At 38.0% G+C, this 14882-nt stretch overlaps 1 protein-coding gene across 1 annotated transcript in view; it reads right to left on the reverse strand.

Moving 5' to 3' along the window:
• Window positions 1–3517: 3517 nt before the first annotated feature.
• Window positions 3518–14882, reverse strand: part of UBQLN1 (ubiquilin 1) — a 31695-nt gene continuing 20330 nt past the window's right edge. Inside the window, exons 6-12 of the mRNA XM_015812507.1 lie at window positions 13447–13690; window positions 11948–12090; window positions 10105–10188; window positions 7930–8045; window positions 7579–7777; window positions 6626–6805; window positions 3518–4227 (exon numbers count right to left, since the gene is read on the reverse strand). Of these exons, the coding sequence (XP_015667993.1) occupies window positions 6650–6805; window positions 7579–7777; window positions 7930–8045; window positions 10105–10188; window positions 11948–12090; window positions 13447–13690 (942 nt within the window). The 3' untranslated portion in view covers window positions 3518–4227; window positions 6626–6649. The remainder of the gene's footprint in view (window positions 4228–6625; window positions 6806–7578; window positions 7778–7929; window positions 8046–10104; window positions 10189–11947; window positions 12091–13446; window positions 13691–14882) is intronic.

Genomic DNA, 14882 nt, shown 5'->3' on the forward strand with positions numbered 1-14882 from the left:
CTCACCACTTTTGTCACCTTATTTTATTTTAAATTATGTAGTCACCCATCTCAGCATGACGACTTGGGGAGGCTAACAATGGTTAAAATCCAACATAATAAACACCATAATAAATACACAATTGGCAGCTGAGATAAAACCACAAACACCCCTCAACATCACCACCTCAGGGATTCTCCCACACATTCTGATCCCAAGCCCAGATTCATAGCTACCTCTTCAAAGCCTTGCCAAAGGCCAACAGGATTGAGGATAATTTATGATGTTCCAAACAGCAGGCATAACCACCCAGATACTCTTTCTCAGTCCCACCAGTTGGCACTCATTATTTTGAGGGTCTTGTAGCCTGCAAGCAGCACCTTCGCTTGAGCCTAGAACCATCACTACAGCTTTACAGTAAAAATCGTACCTGCATGACATTAGATTCCTAGTCTGATCTACCTTGAAGGATCTGATAGGAATGAACTCTTCTTCATCCACCCCCACTCCCAATCTCCAACACCGAGAAAACATCCACAGCATCCCTTGGCCAAGAGTAAAGAGATAAAGCCAGGTATATTGCTATTTCATCCTGGGCTTTCAGTTAACCTCACTAGCAGTCTCATGTAAATGTTAGTGGAGAGAGCGCTGAGCTATGAGCTGGCACCATCTAGAACAGTGTTTCTCAACCTTGACAATTTTAAGGCATGTGGACTTCAACTCCCAGAATTCCACAGCCAGCATTGCTGGCTGTGGAATTCTGGGAGTTGAAGTCCACATGCCTTAAAATTGTCAAGGTTGAGAAACACTGATCTAGAATCAGCCCTAGAGGAAGGAGAGCACCAACAGAGCACTGTGCTGCTTACTCCCAACCAGCGAAGTTGACTCAGAAGATTAATTGTGTGGAAAGCCACGGAGATGTTAAAACCAGACCTCTGTGTATAAGGTTCAAGTTCACTGCCTTACTACATTCTGCCTATTCTACAGGAATCTCTGCAGACTGCCAGCCTTAGCCAAGTAACACAAGATTATATGGAGTTTAAAAGGGGGTCAGTTCTGGACCTCTTGCAGCTGCTCAAGGACTTGAGGTTAATTCCATGCTCTAGGTTTCCCCTCTCTCTGGCTGGGAGTTTCTCAGAACAGAGGTCATCTACAAGCCCCATGCAGTTTTACTATCATAGGGCAGGACTCAGACTCTACTCTGAAAGAGCAGCTCCAACTGAATCAGTGGAATATCAGCATCAGGAGACACCAAGTCAGGAATCACCTGAGACTGATCAAACCCAGGCACTACCAGAACAATTAGACAAAATTCTGCCTCCAAGCCCTTGGACTTTGCAAGTCCAAAGACTTTGCCTGGAGAACAGAGCAAAATCACTCAATAAGGGTCCTTGCAAAAAAAAAAAAAAGTGTTACTATCCTAATTACACATAGCTAGTGGCAGCCTGATTTAAGAGGCAGTTGTGAACCATATTATTCTATTGGAAACAATTAACTGATCTCCCGTTCTGTTTTGTCATTCCTGGGAATTCTGGTCGTATAAAATCCTAAAACTCTTGACTTTGGAACTAGGTGACAAATCCGATTTGTCTGAACTCTGGACTGGATTTCAACCTCTTCTGGGTATTCCTGTTGAAAGCAAAAGTACCTAGACAAGCTTCCTTTCCCAGAGACTTTGTTTCACACTCCTTTCCTTGTCTGCTGTTTTATCTACTCAGCCTTGAGTAAATTTCTATTCTCACCTAACAACTGTGCGTGTATGTTTAAAACCTAAAACAGGATACTCGGTCTCATGCCCAGATCTGAATCCCAACTAAAAGATAATAATTTGCTTCTGTTAATCTTCTCTACAAACTTCCCTGAAAACCTTCCCTTTTAAAGAGACAATGACATCACCCCTTCTCTCAAAGAATTCACAATGGTTAAAATCCAATCACACGTCACCTCCCAGGATATAGTTCTAAATATACAGGTGGTTGAGCTAGTGTAGGTAGACTTCAGTTAATATCAATTCATTCCGTTAACATTTGAAGTTATGAAGGCGCTGAATGAGACTTGCAGCCAGTCCTCAAAAGTTGTGGCCATCACAGTGCCCTGCGGTCATGACTGCCATTTGCAACTTTCACTGCTGACTTGACAGTCAATGGGGAAGTGGCAGGTGGCAAATGGCAATTACATGACATTGTGCATAACAACTGGAACTGCTTAACTACTGTTGTAATGGATGCAACCATCAGTGTAATCATAAGACTTTGTACTTTAGGACTCCGTTGCTTAGTGATGGAATTCCTGGTCCCAATTACTATTGTTAATACTTACTCTCCTAAGGCGTGCTTAAGTCATCTTGAAGTACCTAACCATCAGAGGGCCTTTACTCTGGCACACCCACCTCTCATTTGTCCTTGAAGGCCAATTCAAGATGATCCCTACCCAGAGAAACAAGGCCCATGACTCTGGATATGTAGAAATCACAGAACATGCACTTTTCCACTGCCTATTCTACAGGTATTTGTACTAGCCTCTTTTCACCATTATTGCATAAAAAACTAGGGGACACAGGACAATTTTATACCTCCCTGCAAGTCTCAGATACCAAACCTGTCACAACATGTTGTCAAGTTCTGCACAGCCGCACTTAAAATTAATCAGATAACCGTGCCACACACCCTTTTAATGAATATCTAATTTTTTGCTAGAGTGCTTTATATTATATTTAATTTCCTATGTTCCCCTATATCCATTTATTGCTCCTACCTCCATATATATATAATCCAGCGCTACCTGTAGTCAAAAAACCCTACAGGTATTCCTTGACTTATGATTGCAATATAGCCTGTACTGTCATAAGTCATGACAGTTGTAAAATGGGTTATCCATGTGACTGACCTATTTTATGCCAGCCATTAAGCAAGTCCATTGTTTGCTATGAGCCAATTTTTTCTAAAATCAGAAATGCCAGGTTTTGGCAGAAATGCCATAAAACAATCGCGTGACCGTGGGAGGCTGCAAATGGCCATAAATGTGAGCCCATTGCAAAGTGCCCAAAATGCGGCCACGTGACTGCAGTGTGTGAGAGAGATCATTGGAATTGGGTTGTTAAGTACCCCCAGCGAGTATTGTAACATTGACCGGTCATTAAGCAACTTTATCCACTTTATCATACCTAATAAGTTCAAACTCCTCCCAGATAACCAAGCCATTTGAAGCTTCAATCATCCACATAGAATCTGCTTCACAGTCCGAGTTCAACTTGGAATACAGGTGACTTTATGCAACAGATATCCAACAGTACAGCAGATGACCCTTCAACCATGGGTTTTCTAAAACTACTGACATTTCACCACCCTTAGAGCATGATATATAACTGAATTATGATCCACATAATAGAACCCACTTCGTGATGATAGAAAATTTCTGGCATATCTGCCAAAACCAAACAACTTGAGACGCTTTTGTCTTATTCAATGCTTGCTTACTACAACAATATGTTATCACACCAAGAAAAATATACTGCAAGTCAAAACTTCACAATATAATACATGGTGAATTTGTGCTTTATTACCTCCAACAGAAAGAGTGTTGCTCAAAGTAATGGCCCACAGCAAGTGTCATAGCTGTGACTTTTAATTAGAGTAACAGGAGATAAAAGAGACTGGAAATACCAGTTACGACACGTTGTTTTGAAAAAAGGAAACAGGTTAAATAGGTATAGCTAAAAGGGAAAAGGCAGCACTATGTTAACTGAGCCAAATCAACAATTATGGTTTGTGGTTCACATAAATCTAGAATAAACCAGAAAGTTTTGGTCTTAATTCCACAGGTGGCCTGCTATTGGAAGGAAATGACTTTTTTTCTAACCTTTTGTTCCAGATATTGGCAGCTGTAATAATTGTTACAAAGATTATTATATCACAGGATAGATGGAGAATCACAAATGTTACAACTTGTAGTCATAAAGCTACAGCTTTGAAGATGAAATGTTGCTTTTCTGTTAAAATGCATTACTGTAGAATGCTGAGATTATTGAACTCCTTCAAAGATAGCTACCGATGTTATGTTCAAAGCATTGCAGACTTAGACTTACATAAAGTGTGCCCTCTTGTGGTGGAATTATTAGCAAAACATTGTTACTTGATGTATCCCAATGCGGGCATGTTGTTTGAAGATTAGAAACATTCTGAATATGCTTAAAATTATCACGCATTTCCATGATATATTTTATTATGCCATCCGACAAGTTCTTCATATCTGAAAGTATATCAAGCATTAAACAAGTTTAATGTTTTGAGCAAAATTCCGAATGGGAGACCTGTGACCCTCCCCCCCAACTTTCCATTTGAGTAACATCTGGAGATCATGTTCCTCAATACCGCCTCCGCCAATTAACTGTAAACTAATCGAACCTACAAATTCCGAACCAATAGCCCAAAAAAATGGGGGGGATGCTCTATATGAGACAAACCTGCCAATAATTATTCATTTCACACATTCCATTCTACTGTAATAAGATTTGCTTTCCATATGGGAGAAAATTGATTTATTTAGTAAACATGGATAAATGTTGATTGAGGATATATGAATCCAATCTTGTACATCTATATATTATATGATATAATTTATATTGATCACTGAAATAATATATGGAAAGTGTTGTCGTAGTATCTGTACTATGAGGTATGTTTCATTAAATAAATTACAATTGTGGCATTATTAAAAATTGGAGTGGAGACATCAGCCAAGGAAAGAATACACAACTGGAGATGTATTAAAATCAGTATTCAGTTTTGGCCTTTTCTTAACTTTTCATCTATTTTTGTATTAAGACTCCACGATCTACAAAAATGGTGTAAAGACAAAATCTTTTTTCCTTCTAAACCAAACTACAACAGCAAAAAACTACATAGTTGACATCACATCCAACAGTCTCTGGGCAATTGAGGATTCTCCCTGGCAATCAAGGGTATCTCTAAGAGAGTAAAGTAGAATGGTTCCTTCCCTCAAGTCCTGAGCACAACAATAGGTATAGAAATTAATTCCCAGGATAGGGCTCCATACTTTAATTCTCGTACCTTGTTTTAAAGAAAAAAATTAATATTTGATCTGAAAAAATCAGAGATACAGACAGAGAGGGCTAGATGGACAAACAATTTGATCTAAAGCAAGTAGTTTTAGGTTTTCACACTGCCAGCATCTTCCAGCTCAATTCATATGAAAGGTCAGCTAGGAAATCTATTATTGGACACAGGAATATTTGTTTAGAGCAAAGAATGCAGCTTTAGACCTCAGGACTAAATACGATCTCCCAAAATGTACTACCGTAATCTTTAATGTGGTACAAGAGGAAAAAAACAAATGATTGATGTTTATCACAGTAATATTTAAAACCCAACGTAACGGTAAATCTATTAAAATATGGTTTAGTTAACATTAAAAATCCAGCAAAAATCCAGATAAGCTGATTTGAGAAAATGTAAAATGTTCAAATCTGTGAAGGAAGCTTCTATTGCAATAGTGTTTCAGATAATACTTCATTTCCAGAAAGAGCATCCTAAATGCAAATTATTTGGACTGGGAGAGAGGGAAGCTGAATAAGATGGTCTCAGCTTTAACACTGTAGAGTCTGAATTTCTTTATCAGGATAAAATGACCTTAAATTGTTGCTCACAAAGAAGTTTAATTTATTTATTACCTGTGCACAAGAGAAATAACTACCAATAAAAACCCAAAAGATATACAGTATTTTTACATGGTGGTTAAAAGTAATTAGAGTATCACATGACAGGGTCAGTGAAAATATGCGTCAATTACAAATCATAATGCAAGTTAGAATCTCAAGGGGATAAAGTTGAGAAGCTTTAGCCAAAAGCAATCTCAGATCAAATGTGCTCCTCCAATCTGCACAAAGATGAAGGTAATTGCAATCAATCCTTGTGAATATTGAGACAATGTTACAATTCTGTACATTTAACAAGATCAGATCAGCAATCTCAGTATTTTAAAAGACTCTGTCAAAGCACTTTTATCAAGAGATGCTAGCTAAAGATGCTGTAAGATTCTATTACACTGGAGATATCTTGCACATTTCATTTATTCTGGGCTTTGAGATATTTTATATTATTGCAATTAAAAAAAATCTGCTTGGAAAAAAAACCTTTTTCCAAATGTATATACTTTGTAGAGATAAAAGAGCAAGAATAATAGCTAAATCAAGTGGTATAAATCTTGCAGCATTTTGCTAGTAAGAGAGACATGCCAAGTCACAATAAGCAATATGTACCAACAAATCATAGCTTCAATTAGTTTCCTCTTTAATTTGTATTCTACATAAATTATTATCAAAGGCTAATATTTAAAGAAGCAACTAAATTGGACAGTTGGAGGTCAGATAAAACCTGGTCACTCAACTGTGGAAACAGATTTCCTTTTTTAAAAAAAAAATCACAATAAACGCAAAATGAAGAAGAGTGTTTGATGCATGCAACAACCAAGTGAAAAGCATTGATTCCCACTGTTCGAAGAAAACTACTGCACTCCACCTTAAATGCATCAGACTGGGCTTAGTTAGAACAAGACAATTCCCAAGAGTCAGAATGAAATAAAGCTGATAATTTTAAAGATTTAAGAGCTGTTATCAAAAATAAATTACATTTTTCAAGTTTCAGAAACGTTGCTATGATGGCTGGGAACCCAGTAGCCTTTCAATGGCTGCATTGATGTCACCTCCTGTTGCTATTAGAGCTTGTAAGTTGGCTTCACGGTTCAAGAAGCCCATTGCGCTGAGCTGCTCCAGTTGCTGCTGAAATCTGATTTCAGGATTTTGTAGTTGCTAAACAGAAATAAATAAAAACATTTAACATTTTTTATACTTTTCCATTCAATGCACTTTGGAAAAAAAAGTTAAATCAGAAAGTTAACTTCAATCACCCTTTTGTAATCAAATATCCTGTTATTTCCCAAAACACCAGGTAACGATGTGAAGCAGAATACAGTAATACAGAATACATTCAAAAGATTTCCATCCTGAGAACATGGATAACAACATAATAAGAAATGGATAATAAGAATTCCCACAAAAAGAACTTGCACTGTGTCCTACAGCTGATTTTTAAAAAATCTGCCAGATTCCAATTATCCCTCAGGCCTGATGCACGTGCCTAATTATGTGGGGGTTTTAAATATATCATAAGGGAGATGGGGCTTAGGTAACACAATTTACAAGTTATGTTGGCTAGCACGAACATCATGCCAAACCAAGAATGGATAAATTACAACTTGAATATAAAGACACAACTATTACTTTGTTTCGGTGACTAGGAGGTAAAGCCAGCTACCTCATCCAAGGATAAATATTAATCTGGAAAATATTTAAAGCAGAAGCTTTAAATATTTTCTAGATTAATATTTATCCTTGGATGAGGATAATGGTTTGATTGAACATTTAAGCCAGATCTGGAGCAATCGGCCTGTATGCACCTCAATGATTTGGGAATCAAAGCTGTACCACCATTGCTTTGAACCATTTATATCAACAGTTTCTATTGACTAAGCTCTCTGCTTCTACAATTCCTTCCTAAATTGAAAGCTGGTCAACTCTTTTACCTGAGCATTTGCTCCAGCAAGGGCCTGTAACATCTGTTGAACAAACTGCTGGTGTCCAGTTTCACCAGTTCCTGAAGCTGGGTTTGTATTTTCATTTGCAATTGAAGTGGGCACTGTTGTTGGGGTAGGAATAGCAGTATTCCCTAATCCAGCACTTCCTAAACCAGAATTTCCTAGTCCAGCTATACCAGTATTAAACCTGCATGAAAAGAAACATGGAAACGAATTATTTATACAGTGAACACTAAGAATCATACATAGAAATGCTAGCAGCCAATATATTCAATATGGACATGAAAGCGTATGCGGAAAATCACAAACTGTACAAATAAAATTCTTGTCCAAACTTACCCAGGTATAAGGCCTGGAGCTTCTGTTGCTAGAGTCTGTAAACCTTGCTGAATCTGAAGCAAAGCCTGCATCGCTCTAGGATTTGACATTGCAGATAAAGTATCTGGGTTCTGCATCTATGAGAAGAAACGTTCATTGAAAATGACTGAGCATGTCTCCCTTCAAAAGTGTAAATAAGCAGCCAATCTTTTCACTTACTTTTTGAAGAAGAAAGAGCAAGTGGCAAACCTTCTGTTCTATAATTGCTACACTTCTCCAAGCTCAAAATCTTAATGAAGAATTGAGCTTTGAAGGAGAGCAAACATTATTTATCTCATGCCATGAAGGGAGGAGAAGTACATTGTGTAGACTTCCAGGGAAGAAATGGCAGACCAAAGACAACTCCACAAAAAGCAGAGCCAACAACTGCAGCAGAATGAAGGGCCAAAGAGCAGACCAATAATCAAGATCACCCACAAGCGCTCCAGACAGCTGCTCCCAGTAAGAAGACCCACCTCTGACTGGTTTAAAGCTCTGGTAGGTAAGGGAATAGCCATCTTGCTCAAACCTTGGTCAGTGCCTGCAGGACACTAGGTTCGCATACAAGCAACCCTCCAGTTAAGAACAAGTTCCATTCCTAACTCTGTCTTTAACTTGAATTTGTACGTAAGTGGGAACTTGTACTTATGTACTGCCTATTAGTAAAAATGGCAGATGACATTTTCCTTCCTTGAGTAGATAAACTGCTGAAACTGCACAATGTTTTTTATTAACCTCTGAAGACAAGCTGTATATTAAAAACATGCGGCTTCAGCAGCTTGTCAGCTCAAGGAAAGACATTGGTGTTTGTCACTTTTAGTAACCAGGTTGTCCACAAGTTGGCCATTCTTAACCTAGAGATTGCCTATACTTCTTTTCTAATCACTTTTGGAAATTGCTTATTAATTGTGTTTCACAGCACTATGTGCATTTCCTTCAATCCTAGCTAAATACGTTTTAAATACAACTTTAAGGACTTACACATTTGGCAATATGCACAGGAAGGAGAAAGAAATATTTCATTATGCAAATTGTACCATCAAAATACAATAAAATTCTTCAAAAATGGGCAACCTTCTGGGAGCTTGAGGACAACACTGAAGGTAGCAATGATTTAAGGAGCGGTAATTACTTTCTTAGCTTTAGGAAAGACTTTCTGAAGCTATAGATAAGGCTACCATTGGACTTAACATTAGTTTTTATGCATTTTTGGCTGAAATTAGTGAAAACTATTTACAAGAATTTTCAGCAGTGTAGATCGAAAGACTTTTTTTTTTTTTTTACAAATTTTATTAAATGTACATTTTAAAAACAAAAATGGACATGCTTCAACTTCCCTGGCTTCAACAGTGCTATTAGTATTACCTTATGTTACAGAAAGAAAAACAGAAACTTAAAATACATTCTATAATAGGACAGAGTATAACAAACTGTGCGTATAACATCTGTAAAATTTTTGCTAAACCATCTTTCAATCGTCAACATTATATTTACATATCTTTCAGTTGTGTCCTAATATAGGTACTAATAAGAAGTCCTTACGATATCAACTAGTCAATCGATAATCGTCTCAGCGATCCTCCTTATCTCTAACCAATCGTACACATTTTTCCAAATTTCATAATACTCTGTTTCAGTTTTATTTTTAATCTCTAGAGTTAACCTGTCCATTTTGGCGCAGGATAAAATTTTATTTATTATTTCTTCCTCAGTGGGGGTTTCCTTTCCTTTCCATTTTTGAGCGTATGCCAATTTTGCTGCGGTTAAAATATGCAATAGTAAGTAAAAAGATGCTTTGCTGAGTTTATCATTAATAATCCCTAATAAGAAGATTTCTGGTTTTAAATCAATTTTTTGTAATTTTTTATCCGATTCCAAAAATTTTGCGCCTTTGAACATTCCCACCACATGTGATAATAAGTCTCTGGAAGCCTCAGATCGGAAGACTTTTTAAAGGACTCAAAGAACCAACTTGTAAGAATACACAAGATAGCTATCCTCGTAGTACGGGAAAGTTCAAAAGGATGAATTATCCCTTTTCCTAAATACCAGAGGTGATCAGATTGTAGACGAATGATCTGTGAAAAGTTTCACTTAAACAGCATAACATTTTAATATGATTATCATGTGCAGTGCTAATCTCTTCTTTTGACTTACTTGTTGAAGGAAAGTTGGAATTTGTTGTCTCATTTGTTCTTGTAGCTGAGGATTGCCAGCAAACAAAGGGTTATTCAACATCATCTATAAGGATAAACAAGACATTTTATCATCATCAAACCAAACAGACATTTATCACCAATAAATAAATAAAATAAAATAAACCCTCAGGCAAACTTCTACTTAGCAAACATATGCTGAAGCCATACAATCTTTCATATATGCTGAATTCTCTCCTTACTTGGCAAGACAAGAGGTGCAGACACATACAGAGTCCTTGATTTATGATCAGTTGCTTAGTGATCATTTGAAATTATGATGCAAGGATACTTATGACCCAGATTTGAAGTTACCGTGCCCCCCCAATAGTTACACGATCACATTTTGGGAACTTGGCAGCTGGCATTTATAGCTGTTTGCAGTGACTCGAGGTCATGTGACTGCAACTTATGGTTTTTGCTGGAAACTTGCATTAACTTCTGATTTCTTGTGATAAGACCAATTGTGGGCAATGGATTTGCTTAATGGCTGCAATGACCCACTTAATGTCCACAGCAAAAAGGAATGTAAAATAAAGCACAGTCATGTGTGACCTGCTTAATGACCAGCACAACTTACAACTGTAATTCCAGGCTTAATTACAGTCATAAATAAAGGACTATTGTTAAGCAAAGCAATGTATACATATTATAGACAACGGCTGAACTTATCATGGTAATATGATTTGCAATGTATAAATCGAGTGTGTAGTTTGGAAACCATGGTTAATGGGTCAGTATTCTATATGAATCTATTGTTCAAACAATAATTAAAATAAATCACAGCTCAGTATATTGTAAGACTCAAACTGGCAGGAACAAAGCTTCTACATTCTTACTTCTTAATTCATCCCAACTCACAGGATTCCACAGGCCTACTACTATTATGCCTACCTACCTCATCTTTCAAACTATCACACCTCCTTTCATCATTCACCATGTCCCTCGACCTATTAATTAGCTCAATTTCTTTTTATCCTCTTCGCTGAGCACAAATGTTTATACATCTCCTCCCGATTTTTCCCACTTGAACATCCTTTTGTCAGCCACTATGTTTAAGCCTACTTTGATGTCATCTCTTCAAATGTTTAGTTTTTATTCTATAGATAAATGGGTTGGGAAAACAGCTTGTTTCCCCCAATGGTAAAAGTCTATATATGCACACTGTTACTACTAGTAGTAAGTGCATAGAAGGCAAATTAATAAAAGATACCCTGCCTGAGAAAAAGGAGGGATCCCTAAAATTCTCTAAATTAACCCCCCCATGTGCCTTATTCTTTAGTTCTTGAAAACATTCTATAAAGGATCTACAAAAGTAACCGCACCAATCATTAGGCCTGCTCTGACTTCTCAGACATGTAATTCGTGCAGTTCAAATTTGTATTAGCATGTTACAATATTTATTAAAGCAGCTTTTACAAAACAACAAGTATTGCTAAAAGGAAGAACTTGGCACTGTAAGAGATAGAAGCAAAGGTGCATTTGAATTTCACAGGATGTCTTTAAAGGTCTCTTTGAAAGGTCAAATATAAATAAAAACAATTTTAAAACAAGTCAAAAGTGACTGTGGCTGGAAACAATGAAGGCAAAATGGTCATTACAACTTTTGTAGAATTCAGGAGAAAATACTGGGTATTTGTAATTACTACGACCTAAAGCAGAGGATAAGGAACAAAGTGGCAACTATTTATATCTAAATGAAATGTAATATAATATAATAGATTAATAGAAGTCCACATTTTACTAATTATGGGAAAGACCACAGGTGAATTTTAATTCAGCATGGATTTTAGTCATAGTCTTACCTGGGCTGCAAGATCAGGATTCTGGCTCAATGACTGCATCATGCTTCTCATGTAAGGCGCAGACAACATGTTCTGCATCAACTGTGGGTTTTCTGTAATTTGCTGCAACAAGCTCTGCATGCCAGGTGTGTTGAACATACCAGCTTGAAAGGGGGAAAAAAGTTTCAGCAACACAGTGCTATGGCATCATCTCTGTCTCTGACTTAGATGACCATCCATCTATTCAGTGCAATTATTTCCATCACCCAGGACCAAACAAACATGCAATTCAAAGTCCAAATCAAGTTAGAGATATCACGTTGTTTAATAATAGTCAATAACCAGTATTTAATTTGCAATCCAAATTCATTTAACACTCAATTGAATTTAGAACAGCATTAACATGCATTGCCTTTCTGGATAGGTAATTTGTAATTGAAACAATGAGTTGGTGGCACAGCGGTTATAATGCAGTATTGCAGGCTAATTCTGCTGACTACCGACTGCCAGTCATTTGATCCTCACCAGCTCAAGGTTGACTCAGCTTTCCATCCTTCCGAGGTGGGTAAAATGAGGAGCCAGATTGTTGGGGGCAACATGCTGACTCTGTTAAACCAGGGCTTTTCAACCAGTGGTACGGGTACCACCTGTGGTACATTGGCACCTGGCAGGTGGTACGTGACCATCCTAGAAAAGTGGTAACGTGGGAGGGGAATGAGCTGAACCGGTGGCAGCACCGCACAAGCCTGAGCGAGAGATGGCTGGAGCTGCAGAGCTGTCAAGGGCTCAGCGGAAGCACCAGGATCAGTACCGCTTTCCAGCTGATTGGTGCTTCTTCAGGGCTGTCAGGGCTCAGCGGAAGCACCAGGATCAGCGCCAGGCTCCAGCTGGAGCTCGGCGCTGATCCTGACGCTTCTGCTGAGCCCAGAAGAAGCACCGATCAACTGGAATGTTGCAGCATCTCCAGGGTCTTGTGATTTACATTCAGATGCTTGGCAACTGATTCATATTTATGACGGCCACAGTGTCCCAGGGTCATGTGAAGTGACCAAAACCTGCTGCAACCACCCAGCAGACGGGGGGAATAAAAACCAAACATCCCCCCACCCCCACTGCTAATCCTCAACAGAAATGCTCACAACAATGAAAACCTTGGACAGGAGGAAGAGCACCGCTGGACACTGTCTTGCTCGGCTGTGGCTTGTGGGGCACTTTTTTCAGTGCCATTGTATCTTCGAACAGTCACTAAGCGAACTGCTGCAAGTAGAGGACTACCTGTACTTTATCACTTTTTTCCTTTTTTTTTTTTTTTTGGGTCATCAAGTTTTTGACACCTTTTTAGGCAACTGGTGGTACTCGGATGTTGCCATATCCTAAAAGTGGTACAATGGGTGAAAAGGTTGAAAAGCCTTGTGTTAAACTGCTTAGAGAGGGTTGTAAAGCACTGTGGAGTGGTGTATAAGTCTAAGTGCTATCGTGATTTCAAGAAAATCAAGTAAGTTGTTATATGACAAACATACCTCCTAGCCCAGGTCCCAAATTTGGCACTGCTGAGCTTTGTCCTGTGGTTCCGGTGCTGCTGCTTTCAACACCACTGCCTCCTCCACTATCTCCACTGTTGCTACTGCTGCTGTTTGGAGAGCTCTGTGTGGTAGCTTGAGGAGCCCAAGGATTTGGTAAAGGGTCTCGGTTTTCTGTGCGAGATGGCTGGCTGTCCCCACCTGATGAATTGCTCACTAATGAAGCAAATGGATTTCCCCCAAACTATAAAAAAGTTAAGAAAGAAACAGATTTACCCAGCAGGAACAAAACCAATTCCTCTGGAAACAAAGTGGTTCACTAAACACCAGAACATTTGTCTTCCAGAACCAGAGTAACCCAATTGTTCCTTGGATGGCTTCACCCATATCAACCTATTCAAAACTGTTATCTAAGATTTTGCATTCAGGCTGATCAGACAGAGTTGAAGATTTTCTGCTTCGTTAGAGATCTTCTGCGAATGTTTGCCTTATATATGGAAAGCAAACAAGAGTGTGCAACAAACCTCCTTGCCACAGGAGGTGCCAACCTGTCTATGATTTCCCCACCCAAGGTGATGTCCACTGAGCCCTGAAGTTTCAATAAAAAAATATTATTTAATTAAAAATGGTCACCATGGTTACAAAATCATCGAATCTCATGTGGTTTCATTGTTCTCATCTCATTCAAGACATGTACTTTTGATGTTTTTATATAATTACATGAAATCCCGAGAGTGAGTTTCTTGAAAACTCACAATCAACCTGCAATTTTTAAACACTGACTTTTTTTAATATTTTATTTTTTAAACCAACAAAACAAAACATAACACACATACACACACAGTATATATTCCTCCCTTTTTTTTACAGCGATTTCGTAACAGTAATCTTCTATTATTTACATTTCCCCCCCTTATTCTTCTTTAGAATATTTGTCCTTGTTGCCCCATTATTTCTTATTTGCATTTTTCTTCCTTCATACATTATTATACACACATTTTCCACTTCTAACCTTTCCACATTTATTCTCTCTTATTTCTACTCTCCAACCAGTCATACCACTTGTTCCATATTAAATAGTATTCTGTGTCTTCCTTTTCTTTTATCTCTTTTGTTAATTTGTCCATCTCAGCACAGTCCAGGATTTTTCTTATCACTTCTTCCTCTGATGGTATATTCTCATTTTTCCAGAACTGTGTGTATGCAATTCTTGCTGCCGTTGTTGTATGTAGAATTAAGTACCGTATTTCTTTACTATATTTTCTGTTTAAAATACCCAGCAAAAAGATCTCTGGTTTCCAGTCTACAGGTTGGTCTATTATTTCTTCGATCCATCTTCTTATTTTGGTCCAGTATTTTTTCGCCATAAATGATAATATGTTCCATGTACTTTTTTACATTTCCAACATGTCGGCGAATTGTTCTGGAACATCTTG

The sequence above is a fragment of the Protobothrops mucrosquamatus genome, unplaced genomic scaffold, assembly GCF_001527695.2.
Source record: "Protobothrops mucrosquamatus isolate PMUCROS unplaced genomic scaffold, P.Mucros_1.0 scaffold91, whole genome shotgun sequence".
In the NCBI taxonomy this organism is placed as follows: Eukaryota; Metazoa; Chordata; class Lepidosauria; order Squamata; family Viperidae; genus Protobothrops; species Protobothrops mucrosquamatus.